We start from the raw sequence: 24,104 nt of genomic DNA, 5'->3' as shown, positions 1-24,104 counted from the left end.
TCTGTCCCAGATCAGTAAGTGACAGCAGACCTCAGAATGAGTTTGAGAACACAGTAAGGTATTTTAATTTACAATATCAAAACATTCCACCCCTCTTTAAATAATTTATTTTAGGCCTTTAGAAGCCGTAGCAACTTTTTTTTTTTTTTAAACAGTGGTCCATTCATATGTAATGTTTTGCCTTAAAAATTCAAGAAGGCTGGTAGTTACGTCAGTCAACTGTCTTCTCCTTACCATGGCCATATAACTTGCATCATCTTCCAAGTTCTTACAGCTGTGATGGTCACTGAAGAAGGTAATAATACATCCTGTATACTGAGTCTCTCTCTGTTACAGATAGAGTTTAATAAGTTCATCACTGACGGCTGATGGAGTCAATACACCTAGGTCTGTAAACAGTAATGTGATCAGCGATGGTGATGTGTAGTCAATCCAGGGATGCTCCTCTGTTAGATTTTGACTTGTTTTCAGAGTGTCTGCTTTGTACTAGAAGGAAACAGAGACCATTAGCTACCACACAACTGCAAGCTAAAAACCTCCTCGGGGCAAGGGCAGTGCTAGCCTTGAGCAGATACTTGGTATCACTGAAGGAAGTCAGTTGCTATAAATGAGGCACAGGCTAGTGCCATCTTGGCCTCAACTGTTATCTTCTGTACGGAATAAAATTTGTAGTGCTGAAATGTCTCGATTTAGCTGTTTCTTCCCCTCTGCTGCTCCTGTGCCCCAAAAGAATTGCTTTAGGAACTAAATGTTAGTATTAAGACAAATTATGAGATGTTTGACTGTAACACAGAGTAACTGCATATTATATATACTAGAAAGATCCAGGTAAATAAAGACATTCTCAGAAAAAAATTATTCATAGATACATAAGTGTGCATCTTAGCTGGTAAGAAGTAATCTGAATTTCTCTTACCTTAAACTTATCTGGGACATCCTGCTGATTTAGAGGGAAAAGTCTTACAAACTTGAAACTTTCTGCTACAACATAAAATGGCTTATTCTGAGCTTTGGCGCACACTGCAATTTGATTAGTGCCAATCTGTAGAGACAGATGGAAAACAACATGCAGACTCAGTGCTAGTGTGACAGAATGTTGTCGTGTTTCCAAGAAGAAATAGACTTTTCTTGGATAATGTCCAAATAGAAAAGATTTTTCAAAAAACCCTGAATGTTTCAAAGAAACCAAACTCTAGGAGTCTAGAGTTTACAGAATAATGTAATAAACTCACTACCTATTACCTTGTTAATAATTCCTCCGCTTTCAACTACACCTTCAGCACCAACTAACACCAGGTCCACTTTCTCCATAATGTAGCTGTTTAAGGGGGGGAAAAAAAATCCATGACTCATTGAACATAACAGGAATTAGTAATGAAAACAATCATTCATTTTTCTGAACTAGTCCTAGCTACCTATGCAACTACAGTTGCTGTTGTATATCCTTTTAACGAGCTTTCCTCTGCTTCCCAAGCAGGAATATTAAATAACTATGTCTTCTCCAACCATACCTGACCTTGGTAATTGTGAAAAGGCTTGGAGAAGCTGAATCTCACTAGGGATAATCCTCAGTTACGGGAATGTGGCTATCTTGATAAAATACTAACTGCACAGTGAAGCTTAACTCTGCATTGTAATATCCTTGGCCAGAAACGTGTCCACCTTTCTTTACATCCCTCCAACCTCCACACCATCAACTAAATGTTCTGAAGAAGAGAGATTTAATGTGTTACACAACACTTGCATATTTGCCCAGTCAAGCCACTGTCCTCACTGGATTACAGCTGCCTTGGTAGTAAGCAGACTGATACGTATTCTTCTCTTAGAGGCACTGACATGTATTTTGCACTAATGTAAGAACTAGGATTTAGATTTATAATAGTTCTTTCTCATATTTTGTATTTGCTACTTGTACTTGCTCTTTGTATTTACTACTAAGCAGTAGTAATTTAGCAATTCGCTTAAAAAAACAATGATAGTGCTTATTGTATGCAAATTAGAAAAAAATGTAGCCTTTTTGCATAGCACCTCAGTTCTTTTTTCCATGTATCCCCAGATTCTATGCTTAGGCCTGACTTCATTCTTCATTCTAATATGCAAGTATCAAATGCTTGTTTTTTAGCAGGCATATTCTCCTAATTGTGCACGAAAGGTTTAACTTGCTTAGCTTGTTTGGTGACTGTGACAGACTAAGTAACAATCTCTGTGCTTTGAACAAGCTTCTAGGAAGCTCATCTGTAACGCTGTCAAAGTAAAATTGGGATGAACAATGTTAAGATATAATGATCAGACTTACCCAACTGCAGCATCTAGAATCACAGTCACAGGAATGTTCAGCTTCCTCAGGGCTTTTGCCATTTTTTGTCTATGAAAATAGCATGTTTGAAGCTTAAAAGTCTTTCTTTAAAGACAATGCTAGAAAAATATTGTCTGAAGGAGTGGAACCCATGACTGCCCATGTTCCCTTGCCACTAGTTTTGGTTTGTGATATTCCCCCAAAGACAAATAAATTCTTGTGTAGAAATGGAAACAAATTATAATAAACCTGACAAAGTCAAGTCAGTTTTAGCAGTCAGGAATTATAGCTACAGATAGATAAGTCAGGGAAACATTATTAAGATCACCGATTACCTAAGCTGTCTCTGCTTTTTCATCAAAAAGACACAAGAAATAAAGCAGGCAGTGTACTGCTAGAAGTTATTTTAGTGAAGCTGATAAATCATACGTACTTAATTTAGCTAAACATCCTTTATTCTAGTGAAAAACTGGTTAGCAACATTTATTATCCAGTATGTAGGATTTATTGCATCCCTCATGCAACCATGTATTCTCTGGAGAGGGAAAGCCTGCTCCCCTGCTATCCGTAATAAACATTATCTGACATTTTCAAACAACATTGCTAGCTAAATATTTTACTTTGCTATGCTTAAAGACTATACTGACTGTTTTGGCCTGCTTCTAAAGCTGACAACCAGAAGTCAGTTGTCTCCCATCACAAAAGGAAAAAAAGTAGATTGTCTGGCACTGACTGAAGGCTTGTAAACCTCTGAGGAAAACCCAGGTAGCACTGTAATGAGGTTATTTAGTACAGGAAATTAATTGTCAATATTGTATTTTTACTTGTCCGGAATAACATGACATTATTAGTGATATAGTCACCCTTTAAAATGATGCAAACAAACTTAGCAGCTTTTCTTAAAATATGACAGGTTTGATGCTGGCTGATAAATAAAGCACAAAATTAATGTGTACTTGCCCTGCTTGATCTGGCTGTGATTCGGTGACATAAATGCTGAATCGCTTCTTTGACTCAACAGCTGCTTCTAACACTCTGAGGACCACTCTTGAGTAGGCATGTGTCAATATTCGCTGTCAAAAAAACAGGTATTACTTTTTGCTGAGCTTTGCAGAACCTTTGTTACTGTGGTGTCATGGGTTTTACTTCACGCAACTGTCCATCAACTTTAAAATAATACTGTATGTCATTTGTATTATACAAATGATAGGACAGCAAACTACTCCGAGCTGGACTTTATGCGGCAGGTTTTTACACAGCCCTGATGCTGCCAAGGGGTGAGAATCTAATACTTTCAATGGAAGCTTCACAATGCAACTCCTCAGCATCTGGTAGAAGTAGGGCACGAGTCAATGCTGGTTTGCATAGAAATGGATGTAGGGGGAGGGGAAGAATCTTAAGAAAATAAAGCGAGGGGTGATGTTATGCCTGTGTATCCACGAAAGCCACCATCAGACGACGCTGCCATAAATGGATGCTAATAAATATCAGTCCCCTGCAGCGTCCCCGTCGCTGGAAGCAGCAGAGCACCCACGCGAGAGCGAGCCCGCCTCGGCCCACTTACGGCACCATCTCGGATGAAGGGATGGCAGAGCTTGGCGATCTTGTTCCTCGACAGGGAGACCCTCCTGAGGAAGATCTCGCCTCGCTCGATCATGATTTCTTTGCACGTGGAGTAGTCCTGGAACACAGAGCGAAGCCCGCTGGAGCGAGGCCGGTGAGGGGAAGGCCGGCTGGGGGGGGGAGATCGGGGGGGGGGGGCGGGCGCCCTTACCGAGTACTCCAGCGAGGTGAGGCTGATGAAGCGCAGGAAGAGCTCCCCGCCGGAGGACACGGCCACCGAGGAGTCCACCCGCGACAGCGTGTCGATGGCGGTCCGCAGGCTCTTCCGCAGGCCCTGCATGGTCTCGCCTGGGGGGGGGGAGAGGCGCGGGGTCAGGGCAGGCCCGGGGGGGCCCGGTGCGCGGGGTGGGGGGAGGGGAAGGGGGGGCCGGGCCCACCTCGGTCCTGCTTGAGGAAGCCCAGCAGCGCGCGGATGGCGGCCACGGCCGAGGCCACGTCGGGGTCGTCCCGCAGCTGCGCCCGGAAGGCCTCGATCAGGTCTGCAAGGCAAAGGCAGGCGTCAGCCCCGGCCCGGCCGCGCCGCGCCCGCCCCGCACCCCCCCCTCCCCCCCGCCGTTACCCTCCGTGCTCATGGCGGCGGCCGCGGCGCTCCGCTCCTCTCCCCAGCGGCGGCGGCGGCGGCGGCGGCGGCCGGCCTGCGCGTGACGTCACGCCGCGCGCCGTGGCGTCAGCGCGGCGCCGCAGCGCGGCGGAGGCGGCGCGCGGCACCATGAGCGCGGGTGAGGCGGGCGCGGGCGGCCCGGCGTTGGCGTTGGCGTTGGCGTTGGCGTTGGCGTTGGCGTTTCCCCTCCCCCGGGGCCCGCGGTGTTTCCCCGGCGTGACGCCGCCGTGCGCTCTGTCTTTCAGATGACGAGCTGAGCCTGCTGGTCATCGTCGTTGACACCAACCCGATCTGGTGGGGGAAGAGGGCGCTGGCAGAAGCTGAGGTACCGCTTCCGGCGGCCCGGCCGCGCGGTCCCTGAGGAGGGAGCGTCCGTCAGCCGGGCGCTGTTGCTTAGGGAGCTGCCGGCAGCCGCGGTCGCGCGCTGCTTCCCGAGCTGGGCTCGTACGGGCTGAGAGGATTGATACAACATGCGTGAGAACGCTCTTAAAACACCTGCTCCGTCTCCTGTACTGCTTGAACCTTTTTTTTTTTTCCTAAATGCTTCCTATTAAGTAATGAATCTCCTTCTGCTTCCTAAAAATTCAAGTTCTTTTCACTTTTCAGTTATTTAAATTCAAATTCCTTCTCGGCTGCTTACCTTTGAGCACTATTGCGCTTTATCTGCTTTCCTTTTGCTTCTGTTTTCCAGCAGTTCACCCTGTCAAAATGCCTGGATGCGGTGATGGTCCTGGGAAATTCGCACTTGTTTATGAACCGTACCAACAGACTGGCTGTCATAGCGAGTCACACACAAGAAAGGTGTAGTTGCTTCCTACCGGTGTGCAAATTTAAAGCGCTTTTTCCTACAGCTCTCTACTGAAGTCTTTGTTGGATTGTAGTTTATTATTGAAACCAAGTTTAGAATGTGTAACTTATCATTCTCTTAGAAATAGAAATGAATTAAAACACAATGGGAAAGAAATAAAATGTTTACTTAAGCAACAAATAAAATATATGTATATTGAAGGGGGGGAGACATGTAGTGAGAAGGACAACAGAAGTGGTGAAATTTTCCTATTTAGTGGGTTCTCTCCCCCTCTTCTTCCCCCCTCAGTTATTCATGAGTCTCAGGAGCAAGTGATTTACCCCTCAGTACAGGCACGGTGGCTGTTTACTAATTTTCATAAACTGTGTCTTGAAGGGAAAGGAGTGAATGTGGGCATTACTCCATTTTGGTTTGGAAGACTGCCTGGCTTATGTAGTCTCTTTAAAGTATTGAAATTATTGGAAGCTATGCTTTTGAGTATTGCTGTCTACAGCTGGTTAATTAATTTATTTTTTTCCTTATAAGCATATTGGCAAAATATTAATACTTTGTTCTTCTCTTTCAGTCGTTTCTTGTACCCTGGGAAGCACTGGACTTTTGCAGATCTCTTTGGAGATGGTGGTAGTTTTGTGGAATCTAATTGCTCTGGCAGCAAAGATGGGAAATATGAATTGTTAACGACAATAAACGATGCAATTACAGAGGAGATTAAAGACCTCATGACGAAAAGTAAGGAAAAGATAATTTTAGGTTTAATATGCAGAATTACAAAATATTGAGGCTTTCAGGGAGTTGCTGGAATTTCCTTTGTGTGGGGCCCTATTTTGATCCGAATTTTAATATGTTTAGATAAGATTATACTTGATGCTTTTGGGATCTCTGCACTAATACTGTTTGCCAAAGATAGAACTCAAATGCAGTATTTAGTGTGGTCAGGTTCGACAACTGATTTCATATATAAAGTAACTTCTGCAATTTTTCTTGTATTGCAGCTGACATGAGGGGCCAGCAAACAGAAACTCTGTTAGCAGGATCACTTGCTAAAGCACTTTGTTGTATCCTTTTAATGACTGAATTTTCAAAGCCTTTATCGCTATCTATTTTTTAAGACTATTTCTTATAATATTGATTATGCTTCATTATAGGCTTTACTGTTACTGTTCTGTAATAATATTCAAAGCAGGGATATTTCCTCTCTAAAATTATGATTTGTCTAATAACTGGATCGTGCTTACTAAAATTTGTGTTGGCTAAGGTGGTGAACACATTGTACAGATACTGAATTTACTTTCTGTTTCGTTAATTTTTGGAAATGTTGCATCTGCTTCTTGGGCATTTTAAGAAGAGAATGTTGATTCCTTAATGTTAACTAATGTAGATATTAACAAGATGAGCAAAGAGATAAAAGGTAATACCTTTTCTCTTGTTCTGAGTAATTACATAAATACTTGAATTGGAAGGACAGGAAAAAATATATGCATATGTATATACATACAAGTAAACATGCATATATTTTGATAACTCCTTTACCAAATCAGCAATAATAGGTAAAGGTTTGTCCTGGTCATTTCAAGTTGCCCAATTTGAGCTGGCTCTGGGTGGATTAGAAATAAGGGATTTGTTTTGGCATTTATGGAAGTGAGGCAGAAAGCAAGAGAATCTTAAAATTTGGGGGGAAGATCTTAGAACTTCAAAATAAAACACACAAGCATGATTCTAAAAAGATACAAATCCACAAATTGAGCTTCCACAAATTAGAGCCCAGTTTTAAATGTTTTCCAAGGTTCAGCCAAAAGGACCACAGTACTCTGCCTCAGGTGTTTCAACATCTTCCATATTGAACGATTTTAAAAAAAGATTGTTATCTCAGCTGGGGACAAAACACCTAAAACAGGAAGGGGGTTAAACATCCATTGTTGAAAACTATCGAACTATTAGGAGAACTATCAATTCTTGGGGGAATTAAAATACTGCTGTACTACTTGCAAACTTTTAGTGCTGTGAGATTTAACAATACAAATCATTCTTCTGTATAGCCGTTTTCTTTTTCTGAAACTTTAGAATCATAGGATAATTTATTTTGGAAGGGACATCAGAAGTCTCTATTCCAGACTCCTGTTCAAAGCACAGACAGCTATGAGGTCAATCCAGGTTACTTAGGGCTTTAAAATAGAAATAATGAAAATACTAAACAACTTAGTGTTTATAATATTACTTTTGATAGAATTAGTCCATGTTCTTATTCTAGTTTTCTGTTGCATGTGGGTGAAGAGTAAAATTGGAATCTCCTCAGAACAAGTAAAGGTTGCAAAGAACTTCTTGAAAGTTGCGTGAAGCACAAATCCCCTTCCAAAGGGACCAGCTGCAGAGCTGGGATGATAGTTTAACTTCTTACTCAGTCTCAGTCTTTCTCTTGTGACTTCTGTAATCAGGAAAAGTGCTGCTTGTGCAGATGGGTTTGCAAGGTGGAGACTGGACTAGAATCAGCTACCCATTTCAGATCACTTTAATCAGTGAGAATTACCTTGTTATACTTGCGATATATGTTTGAACCAGTGAGCTGGTAATGAACAATTTTAAAATTTCTTTCCTGTTCAATATCCAATTGCTTTTGGATAATAAATGAGATGGTATCCACTTTTATAGCAAATCTGAATTAGCCCACAGATACCTGTCAAGTATTTTTGCTTCTCTTAATGTCACTGAGAATATAAAACAGTCTCATACATCTATTTTAACCAAGGTATTAGCTCGTGCTACCTAATTACAAGGGCAAGCTACAAGGGGTAGAAACAATGTGCTTATGCATTTCTCTTTCTTTTCAATGCTTAGGCAATCAAGAAATTAAATCAAGAATTCTGGTAAGAGCTTTTGTCCTAAGTTTTCTTTGAGTTTTGAACTACAGCGATATTATGTAGACTAACGAGTTTGATTTGCTTTACTTAGGTCATAAAAGCTGCAGAAGACAGCGCACTGCAATATATGAATTTCATGAATGTGATCTTTGCAGCACAGAAACAGGTGAAGCTGGCATTTTATGTACTATATGATATATACTATCTTTTATTAATGTATAAATGTAACAAAATTGTTCATTTCTCTTATGATTGTGATCTGGTTAAAGACTTCTTGAAGGTTGTGAAGCCTGTCACGGCCAGGGTGAAAGGCAGGAATTTGAAAAACAGACCTAGATCACTACATTTGAACATAAAAGGTCTAGCAGGCCAGTTAAAGATTACTATGGAAGTACAGACAGTAATTTTCCCCCCCCTCCCCCCCATCCTTGTAGGTAATGTGCAAGGTACCTTTCCTGATAGATCTTTTATTGCCATGTATTAGAAAGTGGAGGCTGAAAATTTGGATTTGTGTACTGCTCAAGGAAGAGAGCTTCCCTGTGGCTGTGGTGGGCCTGCAGCCTTGAAAATGTGTGCATGCGTAGGTGGAGTGTATTTGTAGCTGAAACAGATCAAGACAATAACATTGAGGTTACACTGGTCCTAGCTGAATTTCTGTTTTTCATGAGTTTCACCTTTTTGGTTACAGAGTATTTTGATTGATGCCTGTGTCTTGGACTCTGATTCAGGTCTTTTGCAACAGGTACGGACTTCTTATTTGTTATTTACAATAGTTCTTAGATATTTGATGATAGATAGTTCAACGTGTTTAAGGCTCTCTTCTTTTTGTAGCCTTGTCTTGAAAGGGAGGCTCTTTCCTGCACCATTTTATGGGACAACATCTAGGTGTTCTTGCAAATCGGCAAGATCCTTTCTCTTCCTTTAATCACGTATTTTTCATAAAAATCTGTTTGCCCTTTTATTGTAACATAAACCTGTATCGTTTGGTTTTTCTTTGACGTGATTACTATGAATTGTTGCCCTCTTCATAGGGCTAAATATATTTCACAGCAACACGCTTGAGTATGTCTGTGTTGGTCAAGAATCTTAATGTAGAATAATACAGTAAACACTGTGAGCTTACCAGGATATGGAACAAGACTTGGAGATGCTGATTTTCAAAGCTCTCCATGAAGGAGGAGGAAGATTTATCAATGTAAGAGTCATGTGTGTAGATTAACAAAATCCTAAAAATGTTTAAGTATCCCAGAGACTGAGCTAGGAGGTGAGCTACTCCGATTAATGAAAACAAGTACCCCCCCCCCCCCCCAATTTGTCTCTGGACGTGAGATCAGATCTTTGTTTTTCACTTTTTGTGTTACTTTCCAGCAATGGGGACACTCCCTGCTGTGGACAACTGCTCCCTCTATAACTTTTCTCAGCACTTCTATTCTTAGTTCTTTGATCATGTCAAACACTTTGTTTAGGATTTGGGACATGCAGGCCTTGAGCAGTATGTGTGTATTTTAAATATTCTGTTAATCTCATCAAACAAGAACAATCTGATTATGCTCTCTGCTTTTCAGGCTTGTGACATTACAGGTGGCATATACTTGAAAGTGCTCCACATGCCATCCCTTCTGCAGTATTTGCTGGTAAGTCACTGAAAGAGCACTTCTGTGTTTTTCCTGTGGCAGATGTGAAATCGTACTGATTACATTTTCAAGGCAATACTCTATCAATTTGTAAAATACTTTTTCTTTATTCATATAGTGGGTATTTCTCCCTGATCAAGAGCAAAGATCACAGCTTGTCCTTCCACCCCCAATTCATGTTGACTACAGAGCTGCATGTTTCTGTCATCGAAATCTCATTGAAATTGGTTATGTCTGCTCTGTGTGCTTGTCAAGTAAGTTTATAAATATTTACAATAATTTAATTTCTTACATTTCAGAGGAACTACTTTAGTGAAAGCAACCAATTTTTTATTTTACAGTATTCTGCAACTTCAGTCCTATTTGTAGTACATGCGAGTAAGTGTTTCTTCTTGTTTAAGGGGTGGTTTTGGAAATATGTTGGGCATATCTGACAATTGTGTTTTCTTTTCTTTTCTTTTAATGTTATTTCAGGACTGCTTTCAAAATATCATTACCACCTGTCATGAAAGCTAAGAAGAAGAAATTAAAGTTAGCTGTATAACAACATTCTGTAAATAGAGCATTACCTCCTCCAGTAATTCCATGAAATGGAATATACCTGAGAAATTGATGGCACTTTTTATTGGATATGAAAGAGAACTGTGTGCAGTGTTATTGTTTGTTTCTTAGGGATAAATATTTAAATCATGCGATTCCTACACAGCCCTCTAAGTAACAAATCACTGTATTAACATATAACCTGAGCTTAGCTGTAAAAAGGAACCAGAAGACACAGCTTGTTTAAGATACAGACCTTGTGAAGTAGAAGGTATACTGGCCACTGCAGAGTTTCACGTGTCTGGGTTAATTTTCAGAGACTGGGAAGCTCTGATTCTTTCCAATCATATGTTTATATAAAGGTAAGCATGACCATTCCTGGAGTATAGGATCAGGGCCTTGGCATTATGTTGTTCAGGAACTTCAGCATTCTGTTGGGTTTTGCTGACAGTTTTGAGGACTGAAACGGGGTCATTTTCAAAGTAAATGAGCCAAAATTTTCAAGATGATTTAGAACCGACCTTCCTTTTGAAAGATGTTAATTTAATTCTCTTGCGTGTGCACATTCACATGTTTTCACATTCTTTTATTCCCTTTGGCAGTACTGTCTTTGCGATGCTTTTTTTCAATTTGATATCTTTTTCTTCAGAGTATAAATATTCACTAGAATAATATTGCCTTGTAATAGAGGTAATTTTCCTACTGAAGTTTAGTAACAGAAAACTTTTTTCATTCATGAATAAAAAGGACCCTTTTTGCTTAGAGTAGTTTCAATGAATGCAAACGAAGTGATTAGTCTTTAAGGTTTTGAAACTGGAAAACAGAAAATATACCAATGTAATATGACAGCAGACTATTTTGTTTTAAAGATTTATAAGTATCCCATGGCTTTACCTCAGGCATTTGACAGGCTAGAAGGAAGGCTTATTATGTATTTTGGATTGGTGCTTTTTTTTATGCCAAAATATAAGGGTATGCTGCCTATTTCTTCCAAACATTACTTTAGTTATTAAAAAAATCAACTTTTAAATAACTGCATAATTTTGTCATTTAGCCAGTAGCTAATAACTGAAGTTCTGCTGAAAGATATAGGGGGATTAATTGTTTCCTACATAGGAAAAGATTGTATATATATGTATTTTTAAGGTGTACACAGGAATTTATATAAATGTCTTGCTACTTGCATCAGTTTTTTGTCTATGTAAGTGTTGTAATAAGTGCGAATCCTTTTTTTGCGCGTTTAACTGCTGAATGCCCTTTTGTTTGAGGACTGTATTTATAATTTGCTTTGTATAAAACATTTGTAATAAAAAGAGCTTCTTTTTCAAGTACACCTCGATAGTGCTGTAATTAAAAAACCCAAACCAAACAAACAACCCCCCCCCCGCATTTTTACGATTGGGGTTAGCCACGGGAACTTCCTGCGAGTGGAGGGTGAAGAAGTGTCACGTAAGGAGGGAGGTGCTGGGAGGAGCTTGTTCGCGTCTGCCCCGCCCCCTCCTCCTCCTCCGGCCCCGCCCCTCCCCTTCCCGGGCCCCGCCCCGCCGCCGTTTCCATGGCGCAAGATGGCGGCCGGGCGCGCGCCCCGCCGGCGGCGCGGCCCTGCCTAGGGCGCCATGGTGGCCGCCCTCCTCGGGGCGCTGCTGCTGCTGCTGGCGGCTCCGTGCCCCGGGCGGCTGGACCGGGGGGCCGGTGGGTGGCCGGGCGCGGTGGAGGGGGCGGGCGGCGGCGGCGGCGGGGGGGGACCCCTCGCAGCCTTCCTTCCCTGGGTCACCGCAAAAGCCTAAGCTGGAGCCCGCAGGAGAAGTCCAACCGTCGTGGCGTCCGCGTGGGGCCGCGCTGCCCTCTCTCCCCTTCTTCATTTGGGGTTGCGCTGCCGCGTGTTTACTGAGCGCCTCGCCGGAACATCGACTTGCGGCGCGGGGAGCTGCGGTGAACCGAACCCGCTGCTCCGGCGCGGCGGGAGCTGTAAATACCGCCCCCCCCCCCTTAGCTGACAACCGCAAGATACTTTTGTGCCCTTCGTTGCGTTTTAAAACGTGGGAAGGTACGGTCGAATGTGAGAACACGAGTGGAAGGAAAGGAATCTAGCCCAAGCGTAAGATCCAAATATGTCACAGAGATGTTGCCTGTTTCAGTTACTGTGTGTATTAAGGCTTGTTTCTTTCTCCCTTTTTAGTCTTTCAGCCTTCCTTTATCCGTATGTCTGGTCCCAGGGCCAATGTGCTTTTTCTTGGAAATTCTTCAGAAGTTAATTTTTCTTTAATGTTAAGCCCTATAGATGAAGAGACAGGTAAGAACACTTAATTTTTTTTTTCAAATAGCACATAAATAAATATGTTTGAATTCTCAATATTTTTTCTCCCACAATGGCTACTGGAGGAGCAGTAGTACATTCAGTAGTTGCATTTGTGCTGTGCTTCGTTAGTTCCTGAAGTAGGAACTCCAGAGGATGTCTGCTGATTAAGCCCTCAGCCCTTTGGTGACTCCAGTGGGGTGTTGGGTGGGCATAAGGGTCTGCCAAATCGAAGCCACAAGAGGAGTTTAAACTTTCTGCTTGTCTTTCATTCTCTCCTCAATGACAGTGAAACCGTTATTTTCTTTTGCTGTAGGAAAACTGCAACATTCAAATTGCAGTGGAAGTAGAAGAGCTGGTGACTGGAATTTGAATGTAACGCCCGGTGCGGTATGTAAAATACAGATTCTTCCCTAAAGTGGGAAGAATTGAACTCTCATATATTAAGGGCTAATGCAATGCTAGCAAAATGGTAATGTATTAGCCACCCCATTTCAGTGTCTTGCCTATGCCCTTTTTCCTTGACATGTTCATTTTTGTGAATGCCCAGGCTGGAGTTTGCTGAGGTGCAGCTTTGACACTGTGCTTGTCACCCTCCTCTCCAGAGGAGGCTGTATATTTGAGACTGTTTCGGATCTATGAGAAAGAGCTAAAAGAAATACAAAAGCAATAGTCTTTTACAGCGCGAGCTCTGGAAAGTGTATTAGAATTGTATATGTATTAGAACTGTAGTTAAATTACACACAAGTCCTTGAGGCTTTTATCAACTCTGTAGTCATTCCAGTCTTCAGCTGAAGGTATTATATAAAAATGGAAATTCACTTTTTTGTATATATTCTTTTCTTTAGTATTATGTGTGTGGTTTCTGAGGTAACATGATCTGTGTGTATGCCTTAAAAAATTGTGTATACAGTTCATGTCCTCACTTTATTTACATATCTCAGTGCAGACCTTTTTCATTCCAATGTCAACAAATATCCCATTTATATATACTGCATTGTAACACTGACGCTGTGTAGTGGTACTGAAACTTCTCTTTCAGCAACTTGTGTGGTATAAGCAAGTGTAATTTAATACAAGCTGTCAAAGTTGTCAAACTTTATCTGACGTTTTTCAGAACACTTCCAAAGTGACCATAAGCTTGACTAGAAACCTGCAGTTGTGTTTGCCCAATGCCACTGACTGCTGCACAACACCTCTCTGCGTGGTTGAAACGCTTCAGGTTTTAGCTTGCTGTGATTCAGTGATGGTGGCACATCTCCTGATTCAAGCTGAAATATATGCCAACTCTTCCTTTATAGGAAATGTGTCAGGTAAGTAGTTATATGCATTAAAGGAAAAAATCGTATACCAGCTGTTTTTTCCCCCGCTACATATGAGAAGTTAAAAATTGGGATTTGGGCAGCAATGATGGATACTGAATAGTCAGTAACAGAATTTAACAAAAAGTATGGACACAGTAGGAAAAAACTGTAATGCACATAGTCTGTTTACTGGGGTTCCAATGTGTGTAGTTTGATTTTTTTTCTGTTCTTTTTTGTTATTCTTTTATAGAAAATGCAACTATCATCCCTAACCAGGCGTTTCAGCCCTTAGGCTCTTGTCCTTGTGATTTGACAGCTGGAGCTTGTGATGTTCGTTGTTGCTGTGATCTGGTATTAATTTCATATTAAACTTTGAGGAAGTGTTTTCACAATTTCTAGGCTCCCTCTATTATTGGGAGAAAGAGAAGGGCGGGGGGGGGGGGGAAGGGAGAAAGAGAGAGGTACCAAATGCTTCAGACTTGAAGGAGAGTTTGTCCAAGTTTTCCAGTATTCCTAATAGGAATTACGATCTCTCTCTATAAAATTGGTTTGATTAGCTGTACCTGTGGCTGTAGTGGCTATGATAATGCAGTAACTGTGTTAAAGGGTTACCTTTCTTTTTAATTTTAGGAATGTTTGCCAGACTTGAAGCAATTATTCACTGGATCATGTTTCCCTGGAGTGTTTGGTGGGGATGTAAACCCACCTTTTGATCAGTTATGCTCTGCTAAGTCAATGGAAAATACTCCTGATTGGTTTCCTTTCCTTTGTGTACAGTCTTCTCTTGACAATACACCATTTCTTGGTTACTTTTATCATGGCTCTATGTAAGTCTTGAAAAAAAATATATTTTCTGAACACATGTAGTAGCTGTGCTAATGAAACTGTTACTTATTTTTATAACAAGAGTTATTTTGAAATCAGAGTTTTAAGATGTGAACTTTAAATGCACATGGAGTGATACTGTATGAAAACACGAGACTTGAAATTCATAATTATTTGTGTGAGGTAGGGAGTGAAGTATTATTTTATTTTTAAACTTACTGCAGTTCTACACCCAGCGAGCCTTCATTTAAGATCCCTTTGCAAACGTCTCCTGGAAGACTTTTTACTGGTTACAGACAAGGAGATCCAATTATGACAGAAGAAAATGACTATTTTACCGTCCCCCAGGTAATCACTTCATGTTTAGGAGCATTTGGTTCCTTGTGGTTTGTTGGACATTCTCCATTTATCATACGCTTTACATCTTTGTAACCAAATTTTGCAGCTTGTCATTTTGAACTGGTAGAATATATTTTTCATCTTGCATGAAACCATTATTAAAAGTAAATATTTTCCTTCCTTATCCTCCTGCCCCTCCCTGCAAAAGATAGGCGTTTTAATTATTTCAAGAGATTAAAGCAAGCTTGGCACCCCTTTACGGCTTGTTGTATTTTTCTGGGTTGCCTGCTGCACTACTGAGCGCTGCAGTCTGCTTTCTCTTTGACCCGCAGTCCCCTGGCTGTACTCTTTCACTTTCCTTTTGTGTTTTAGAAAGAGTCATTGGTTACATTTAGTTGGACAAATGAGGCTGAAGCCATGCTGTGTACTGCAATTATTTTGAAAGCTGTGCTTTTTAAATCTGAATTTCTCTTTTACTGCGGATGGAAGTATTTTGATAATAACAGATTGCTCATTTTGTCAGTGTCGTATACGGCTGTACTATATACTCTCAGCATTTCACTGACAAATAGTCTTAAAGTGAAAACCAAAGAGCTAGGAAAAGGTGCATCATATTTATTTCTGTTGAACTACCTGCAGCAATCCATGGCAGGACAGTGTGTTGGAAATGCCCCCGTAGCGTTCCTCCGGAGCTTTGATGCCAGGTGCCTTACCCACCTAGCATCTTACCGGGAAGGACTGCCACACGGTGTGAGGATAAACAGTGGTACTGGAGGTATGTTGCATAAGCCCTAACAGAAACGTGTCAGTGTTTCTCAGAGCTGATAGAAAGAAACGAGCCAGAAGGCTGTGGATGTGGCAGCTACATAATATCTTTTGTTATCTGATGGCTGTAGTTGAGCGTTTGGGAATGTTCTCGTCCTGCTTCCAACAGCCCCTTTAAAGCCTCTGAGTGCTGTTACCCAAGATCTAGTATGTAAGGGGCGGTGGGATTGGCTTTGTTTCCCCTTTATCTCTTTCAGGTCATTTGTACTGACTATGGCTATAGGTGACAGAAAGGAGCATCTCTCCCCCTATTTTCAAACTGTTGCAGTGCTCTTTTTCTGTCAAGAGCATGCAATATCATCATTTTAGAGTTAGTGAGAAGAGGGTATTTTCTGCATTACAAAATCATATACTTACAAAGGGTCATTTCTGAGTTTGAGACAATGTAGTTACCAGCATGAAGACTGCCTATTTAAGTTGTCTAATTTTGTTCATCTGTACTACCTTTGTACCTGGAAGACACAGCTATACCCAGATAATAACTAACTATACTTTCATAATGCATCAACTGTTTGGTCTCTTACCAAAATTCATTGTCTAAATCATTTTCTAATCCATTTTCATAACAACGAGGATTGGACCTTGGATGTGGAAATGGGGTGTGTCTGTCTCTTTTGTTAGTCAGGATTACTGCTGCGTTTGTTGTTTTTTGTTCTCAGACTTCATCCAGCAAAACGTGATCTACGGGACCATCACTGACATAGATAAGTTCATTACTAAAAGTGGTATGTGTCTTCCATTTGATAGGTGTGTTCTTATCTACCCTGAAAAACATAAGAAATGGATGATTTTGATGCCTAAGATGTTTACCTGCTGTAATTCTTAGGAGGAATCTTGTATGTTAGCTGATGCTCAAAAAATAAACTGTTTGGCTTACTGCGAAGCAAAAAGTATTTAATTCAGCCTAACTTCAATTAAAATTGGTTAAGAAATCAGGTCCCTTAGCCTGCATTAAAAGTATTTTTTGAGAAGAAAATATTAACAATAATAATAAACTGACATTTAAAGAATGCTTTAAAAAATCTCCAGGATGAACCTGTAAGTGGGATGGCTAGACCATCTGTAAGCAGGTGTGTATGTCTGTGTTTTGGAAGCTCTCTTGCCTATTTAAAGGGCCTTTTTGACCTAGTGAAGCAGTTCTTTGATGTAAAATAGTGGTTGCAGGCAATGAGAGGGTAACGCAGTACAGAGGAGGTGTGGAATTGAAGCTGCTGTGCTTTTCTGGGACAGCGACGGCTCCCTGAGAGTGGTTATATGAAAGCAGGGGGAACCCTGAGCCTGGAGAGGAGCATCAGCCAGTGAAACAAAGCCTGGTGCTGGGTTCCTCAGGTGAGGTTTAGCTACAGAAGGTCCTGGAACCGCTGTTGTTAAAATACTGGTAAGCTAGAGGATTGCACTATAAGTAGAGCACACTGTCCTGATATAATGGGTCTTAAATATTAAAAGAAATTCTCAGAAAGATGAATGTTTTAATTTCCAGAATTTTGTTAGATTTTTTTCAATTTGTTCTTCTTCAGTTTTAATAACATAGCTTTCTGATTAGCAATGCTTTTCATTGTGGCCTTCTCTTTTTTTCCCTGCCAGAAAACCCTCCTGCCACTGAGGTTCCATGTAAAAATGTGACCTTTGCAGAACATTATAAGTTAATTTGTAAAGGCAAGAACATAAAGGAAATAAATGTGACAGTCTTCCTCGGAAGTTTATGCGATGGAGGTATCATGACATTTCTATTACAAATTTTTGATTTACTTTTTTTTTTCCATCTTGGAAATTCTGTGATAGAGTATCGTATTCAGCAATATTTCTCAAAATATAATTTTCCTTGGACTCTGGAAAGTAAATTTATGGGGCAGTTTTCCATTAATTTATAATATTTAGCTTCTGTTAATAAAGGCTGCAAGTTTGTATCCTATATACAGTTAAACAGCATCTTTTTTGCTAATTTACTGATTTAGGTCATCTTTTTTTCTTTTACCAGAAATACTGACACAGAGATTCACAGTCAAATTTGTAAGCTTAAATAGTACTAATGAAACAGAACTGTCTGGGAATCCAGGTATTAATATTTTATTTTGCTTCTAAAAAGTGAAAAGAAAAAAAAATTTCTATTGCATTGATATTTGTTTTATACCGCTTTCATACTTCTTTATGTTGCTAGCCCCAACTTTCCTGTCTTAGTGAACTGCTGATTTTAATAGTGATGATTGGTTCTTAGGCTTTTGTTGTGTAGATACTGATTATTTGAAGTGAAGGTATTCCTGCTGTAATGAAAACATCTGCTTGTTAACTTTGAGATTGATGACTTATTTATTATTAAAAATGATGTTCATGCTTTCTATGTTCAGGTTATCAAGTTGGAAAACCAGTGAGAGCTGCAAATTTGAGTGCTTCTGATGCTTTTGGCAGCCTAAAACTTTGGCAGCCAGGTAATGACTTCTGATGTGACTTCAACAGCAGTTTATGCTAAAATGTTCTTTTTCTGATACATATTTTACTTCAAAATCTCTCTTGCATTTCTAGACTATTTTTTTATTCAAATTTCAGTTAGTAAGCCAGATGTACCTATGTGAATGAATACAAAGTATTTTAAATATCCAAACACATGGCTAAAGAGAATAGATATTATCTCCGCTCTGGAGTTGAGAATCTTGGGTAAGGAAGATGTTAAGGGACTTAGGCTGTGAATCAGAGCAGAGCTTGTAATGCAACTCAGTTCTCTTGACTTTCACTTTTAAGTTCATTAGGCTGTCTTTGCTCTTACAGATGCCAAAACATTGGATTAATTCACCCATTTTAGTGTTAAATAAACACACTGGCTTTGGGCAACAGCCTTCCAAGCTGAGAACAGGAGGGAATTGTGATTTCAAGTGGAAAAAAATGCAGCAGCTGGAAAGCTTGGAGTTGCAGTGTGATTTAGCTCACCTCTCTTAGATTAGCATAGCTATTTTACTGGGGTCTGTAATATAAATTGAAATTAACAGCCCTGTGATAGAACATAATGAATGGTCTCGTTGTGGTAATTTACCTCTGAAAATCTTAAAGCACATACAAAATCAAGATCTGAAATGTTCAGTTACTAGTTAGGTTGATTAGATTCATGGGCATATGAATTTGAACTTTCTTGGAAAATGGAATTTAAATTCAGTGGACTTGTATCTATATTTGAACTGTACTGCTTAGTGGTTTGCATTTTAATATTTGGTATTTTTGCACAAAATTGAAAGCTGGAGATTGAAAGGTTGATACAAGAAATCTCAAATAAATGTTTTAAATTCATAGCTGGCAGAGGTTTATGTACATCGGCAACTTATACACCAGTTTTGTTTGGATTAGATTCACTCTCTGGATGCATGCTAGAAGTTGGTATTAATGAAGATTGCAGCCTTTTAAGGTGAGCTACATATGTTGAATTGTTTTTTCTCTGTATCCATCTTGCTCCTTAAATGATCCTCTACAAGCTGCTACTGTCAGCACTGTTATATTCTTTTCAAATATTCATATATGCATTTCAGCTTTCTGTGGTTGACACTGTCTTTTTTTTTTTTTTATAGTGGTTTCACTCGGATCTTCCTGTATTGGAGTATGGGTTATGTTGGAGGGGAATGCTTTGCTATTGAACTATGCAGCTCAATAGTTAAAATTTATATTTGCTGAGTGATAACAATACCTTTCACAGGAAACTGACCTTAAAATATAATAATATTGCAACCCAGAGTGGTAGAGGCTGCAGGTTTATTTTTGTGTTCTGACGTTCTCATTTTGCAGGGGAAATGTAACTGAGAAGTTGAATTCATTAATACAAGCTACTCACATTGGAAAGAGGGGCAACTCAAATTACAGTGATCTAAATGACTGGGTGAAAATAATACGTAAGTGAGGTTTGTTTTGTTATTTATAGTCTAAATTATTAAAATATGCCTTTATTATAGTATGATTAGAGCATCTCAACATAAAACCAAAAGTGTAATTTCAAATACTTAAAGGTATTGGATTTGTGTGTATGGATCCATACATTCATATATGTACACATCCATGAGCATTTATCTCTGTATGTGTACAGATACTACAGTAAGATGTATTTCACTGTTAGTTTGTATACATATGACTTGGTATTTTAGTTCTCTATTGAAAAAGTATTGTTTTTCTTTATGGGTATTTTATACAGAGAAAACATTTTTGCTGTGTTCCTGTATGACATGTATCAATGTTTCACTGGACTGTGACAATATTGTAAGTATCTTTTTTCCATAATATTTCCATTTGAATGCCTCTGTTTTCCTCCACAGGTCTAGATCCTTATAATTCTGATGCCAGTGTGAGCTCTGGAAACTTGAAAGGCATTTGCTCAGATATTCCTGCAAATCTAAATATTCGCATAATCATTGCTGATGTGGGTGCAGTACAAGGGATTCCCCTGCAAGAGATACTTGCTGTGCAAATCAGGTATAACAAAGTTATGTCTTCGGCTATATTTGGTGAATAAATGTTTCATTTTGAAACTTGCTTACCTAACAGATGCAGATTAAATTTTACAAACAAAAATGTTATTTCTAATTGTTATATACCTTTTATTTATATTTGCAACCCAAATTCCTTTGATGAACACAACCAGAGGTTAAAATTTAGGTTTGCCTATCTCCTTCTGAACTTGAAATTAAAAGTGTATTAATGGTGACCAGCAGATAGTCTTTCTGTTTCAATAAAGTATTAAAAAAAAAAGAAGGCGGCTTTGATGCTGCTGGTAATAGGCGTACGCAGGGCATTCCATCAGAAGTATGTTTTAACTTTTTATCACATGGTAGTCCTGTGTTCTGTCTTACCCCAGTGCAGGGCTGCTTTTTTAGTGCTGTGGTAAATGCTCTATTCTTTCCTGAAACAGGGAAGTTTCATATTGCAAACACCACTTTTTTTTCCAGTCAATCCCAGTCAAATTTATGGGATTCTGTTCTATATACCTCACTTCCAGCCTTTACGTGTTGTCTCCTCTACATGATGTAAATCCAGACATCATCAACCTCCTCTTAAATTCTGTGTCTATTTTGTCCCCTCGAGGTTATGTTCAGGCTCTGTAGCCCTCTAGTAATAGCTATGTATATTCTTACAGTTATTCAACGGTCATATGGCAATTCCAGTGTGGGCTTACCTGTGAAAACCCGAACTTTCTTCCCATCACTGCTTCTGTTCAGTTTATTAAAGTGCCAGCTCAGCCACCCATTCCATTGACAAGGTAACTTTTGTAAATAAATTGATACTTGACTTTACGTAAAGCAGATGTAATGTGAATAGCTCTGATCAAAGAGCTAGGGACAGTCTCTCCCAAGAGCATGGGGTGCATGACGGCCTGTAAATTACCCTGGAAATTTGTCATTTGGTTTCTGGCAGAAAAGCTTCTGTGCTGTTTACTTGAGTGAATAAGGGGTGCTGTGTGAGGCACCCAAAATATCCATTATCTGAAAATTTGTTCATCACAGAAAGAAACATCTGGCTAAAAATGATAGAAATGGAGCAGAGCGTAGGTTCCTCTTCTTGTTTCGGAGAAAAAAGTCAGAATAACCAGGAGGTTGTGATTTGTTGTTTTTGTAACCTGGCCACCTTTCCATGCTGTTTGTCTTCACTTGTGCTGGTGTTCTGGTGGTTCTGGAGTTAATAAATAGCTTCAACCCCTCTCCTGTTTTTCAGATTTCAGATTAATTATACGGAATTTGACTGTGATCGAAATGACGTTTGCTGGCCACAACTTTTTTATCCATTGACACGGTTTTACACAGGTAAAAATAATAAGCAATGTGGAATGCAATGTACTGACCATATTTCTTTGAAGCATTTTTGAATCTATGAAATTTAGTTTGAAAGAATGCTTTGAAATAGGGGAGTTGAAATTTCTCTTTTAGAAAGTGTGGTCCCAAAAATCAGTTTAAATATTTTCATGATAATATACTAATTTCTTAGACTGATGGAAAAAATAATTACTAGGAGTGCTTTGTTGATTAGCTTGAAGTTTTGTGAATATCTGTTTGGCAGAGAGAGATTCTTATTCAATCCCTTCTAGAGTTTGGAGGGAGGTATGCTTCCTAAAGAAAAGGAGAATATATTCCTTTATGATATTGTTTTGTTTCCATTTCCTACTGTAACTGTAGCATTGTGTCAGGGAATGTCACTGCCCTGAGAGGGTGCAGGGAGACTTTGTTTCTTACTTACCCGGTGTGTGTTCTTCAGTCAGCCCACGGGAGTTCTCGTGAAAATTTGCCATACTGATAGGTCAGTTAACTTTTAAATTTCCTCTGTGTAAAACTGATGGATCATGTTTCATGGGATGTTGTATAGATTAAATATCCATCATTTCAAAAGGGCTTTAAGGCACTTACTCTATGCTGAGAACTGTAAACATGGACAGAGGCAACTGCTTCTCTCCATATTTATTATCTGTATAACTTCGGGGACTAAGGTTCTACAAAGGATAAAGTTTTATAAGTATAAAGTATCTTCCTTGTTTGTTACATTATTTATTCAGGCTATGTACATACGTAACTGTTATCTATATCTCTTAGGTTGTCTACAATGAAAATTTAACTTTCATATACTTATATATTTTTTTTCTTTTTCTTTTTTTTCCCAGGAGAACCATATTCCCAGTGTCTTGCTAAGGGCCTGGCACTGGCATTTCTTGTGTTACTTGCAGCAATTACGAGTAACCCTTGGTTTCAAAAAGTATGGAATAATAGTTTGGTTTAAAAATGTTGATATAAAGAGGACTGCTTTGTTAATATTTTAATAAGTAATTTTTGGGTACAATTTGTGGATGAATATTCCTGGATTTTATAAACATTTTATATAAACATTTAAAAATATACAAAGTGAATACTCTGTGTACAGAAAATGGTTGTATTATTTAAAATAAAAAATAACAAAATTAATTTTAAAGTCTACATTTGGAGCAGCCATAATGCAGAGTTGACTTAACAGGGTGAAGTCTGTATGACTTGGCACTTGGGCTGGCCCAGTCTTAGAGGGCAACAAGGCCAGGGATAACTAATAGAAGGACCTTTGTGCTGTCAACCTTGTTACCTTTTCTTTGTATCGCAGATCAAAATGACAGTTTCCCCAGTAAACCTGTCGACTCTTGCCTATTTTTGGAATGGTGAATAGATTATTCACCCTTCTCAAACAGTAATAATGCTTGAGATATTTTTATTTATTGATGCATCATTCTCTTTTCTAATTAACTCTTTGCTTTGGCAACCTGTATTTGCTCTGGGCTACATAAGATAGAAGAGTTACTCCTTATTTTCTTTATTGATCTAATATTCTCATGTTCTGCTTTTTGGGGGATTTTTTTGTGGTTCAGATCTCATCCTTATCACCTCAGTAACTTACTTTCTCTTCTAAATCCGTTCGTATAGGCTTCCATATGGTCAGTGCTGAATCTGTGACTGCCGCTGGCCTGTTTGCTGTGCAGTTTTTCCGGGGTTACCTTGTGAGTGGAACGACGCTCCCTTGAAGGTGCTGTCGATAAGCCCCCCAGGCACACCGCTCTGGGGCGCAGAGCTAACCGGCCTTTGGGCATTGTACAGCTAATGTGCTCTCAGCCGCGTTTCCAGCTGTGCGCAAGCCGGGGGGCTCGCAGGGGTGAGCGGCAGCGGGCGCTCACGGTGGAGCAGAGCTGTGCGTTCACCGCTCTTGCCGCGGACAAGAGCAGCGCGTAGCGTTTGCTCTGCCCCTGCCTGCGCTGGTCCAGCTGCAAGGGTTCCTGTGGTCGCATTAGCGCTGGGGCGCTGAGCCCTGGGGCTGCATTAGTGCCCTGACTGTGGCCGGCAGTCTCCTTGGCGTCACGGGGCTGAGCCCTGTGGCCTCGTTAGCTCTGTGGGGCTGCGCTGTGTGGCCTCGTTAGCGCCATGGGGCTGAACTGCGTGGCTGTGTCAGCTCCGTGGGGCTGAACCATCGGCCTCGTTAGCGCTGTGGGCTGGCAGCCTCGTTAGCCCCATGTGGCTGAGGCTGGCAGCTGCCTTAGCGCCTTGTTAGTGCCACGGGGCTGAGCCCTGTGGCCTCGCTCGTTCTGTGGGGCCAGGTCAGCTCCATGGGGCTGAGCCCTCTGGCCTCGTTAGCGCCGGGGGGGGGCTCTGCTTTGGGGCTGTGCTACCCCGGGGGCCTGAGCACCGTG

At 40.3% G+C, this 24,104-nt stretch overlaps 3 protein-coding genes across 7 annotated transcripts; 2 read left to right on the top strand and 1 right to left on the bottom strand.

Annotated features, from left to right (window-relative positions):
• Positions 1-37: 37 nt before the first annotated feature.
• EIF2B1 (eukaryotic translation initiation factor 2B subunit alpha) lies at positions 38-4,532 on the bottom strand. Its single transcript, XM_067307191.1, has 9 exons — positions 4,479-4,532; positions 4,297-4,398; positions 4,071-4,207; positions 3,861-3,977; positions 3,257-3,369; positions 2,297-2,365; positions 1,243-1,318; positions 917-1,042; positions 38-486 (listed from the first exon to the last, which is right to left on the bottom strand). Exons 1-9 carry the CDS (start codon positions 4,489-4,491, stop codon positions 331-333), a joined length of 909 nt encoding a protein of 302 aa, XP_067163292.1. The 5' UTR covers positions 4,492-4,532; the 3' UTR covers positions 38-330.
• A 72-nt stretch (positions 4,533-4,604) lies between these two features.
• On the top strand, positions 4,605-11,688 carry GTF2H3 (general transcription factor IIH subunit 3). 4 transcript variants are annotated; one of them, XM_067307189.1, is made up of 13 exons: positions 4,605-4,638; positions 4,766-4,845; positions 5,215-5,321; positions 5,894-6,057; positions 6,321-6,383; positions 6,707-6,736; positions 8,161-8,189; positions 8,275-8,349; positions 8,872-8,925; positions 9,749-9,817; positions 9,936-10,071; positions 10,159-10,195; positions 10,292-11,688. In XM_067307189.1, exons 1-13 carry the CDS (start codon positions 4,629-4,631, stop codon positions 10,359-10,361), a joined length of 924 nt encoding a protein of 307 aa, XP_067163290.1. In that variant the 5' UTR covers positions 4,605-4,628; the 3' UTR covers positions 10,362-11,688. The 4 variants fall into 4 exon arrangements, with proteins under 4 accessions (XP_067163290.1, XP_067163289.1, XP_067163291.1 ...); XM_067307188.1 differs by having other exon boundaries at positions 5,212-5,321; XM_067307190.1 differs by lacking the exons at positions 4,605-4,638; positions 4,766-4,845 and adding an exon at positions 4,884-4,994.
• Positions 11,689-11,906: 218 nt separating this feature from the next.
• TCTN2 (tectonic family member 2) lies at positions 11,907-22,848 on the top strand. Of its 2 annotated transcripts, none has more exons than XM_067307398.1 (18): positions 11,907-12,049; positions 12,537-12,650; positions 12,970-13,043; positions 13,771-13,966; positions 14,208-14,308; positions 14,588-14,784; positions 15,007-15,130; positions 15,761-15,896; positions 16,606-16,671; positions 17,531-17,659; positions 17,925-18,002; positions 18,292-18,372; positions 19,280-19,337; positions 19,712-19,815; positions 20,233-20,389; positions 21,051-21,173; positions 21,626-21,714; positions 22,563-22,848. In XM_067307398.1, exons 1-18 carry the CDS (start codon positions 11,974-11,976, stop codon positions 22,676-22,678), a joined length of 2,019 nt encoding a protein of 672 aa, XP_067163499.1. In that variant the 5' UTR covers positions 11,907-11,973; the 3' UTR covers positions 22,679-22,848. The 2 variants fall into 2 exon arrangements, with proteins under 2 accessions (XP_067163499.1, XP_067163498.1); XM_067307397.1 differs by having other exon boundaries at positions 11,908-12,049; positions 19,226-19,337.
• The last annotated feature ends 1,256 nt before the right edge of the window (positions 22,849-24,104 follow it).

The sequence above is a fragment of the Apteryx mantelli genome, chromosome 17 (genome assembly GCF_036417845.1).
Source record: "Apteryx mantelli isolate bAptMan1 chromosome 17, bAptMan1.hap1, whole genome shotgun sequence".
In the NCBI taxonomy this organism is placed as follows: domain Eukaryota; kingdom Metazoa; phylum Chordata; class Aves; order Apterygiformes; family Apterygidae; genus Apteryx; species Apteryx mantelli.
The sequence above is the reverse complement of the archived record's forward strand: the minus strand, read 5'-3'. Positions and strand labels throughout refer to the sequence as shown.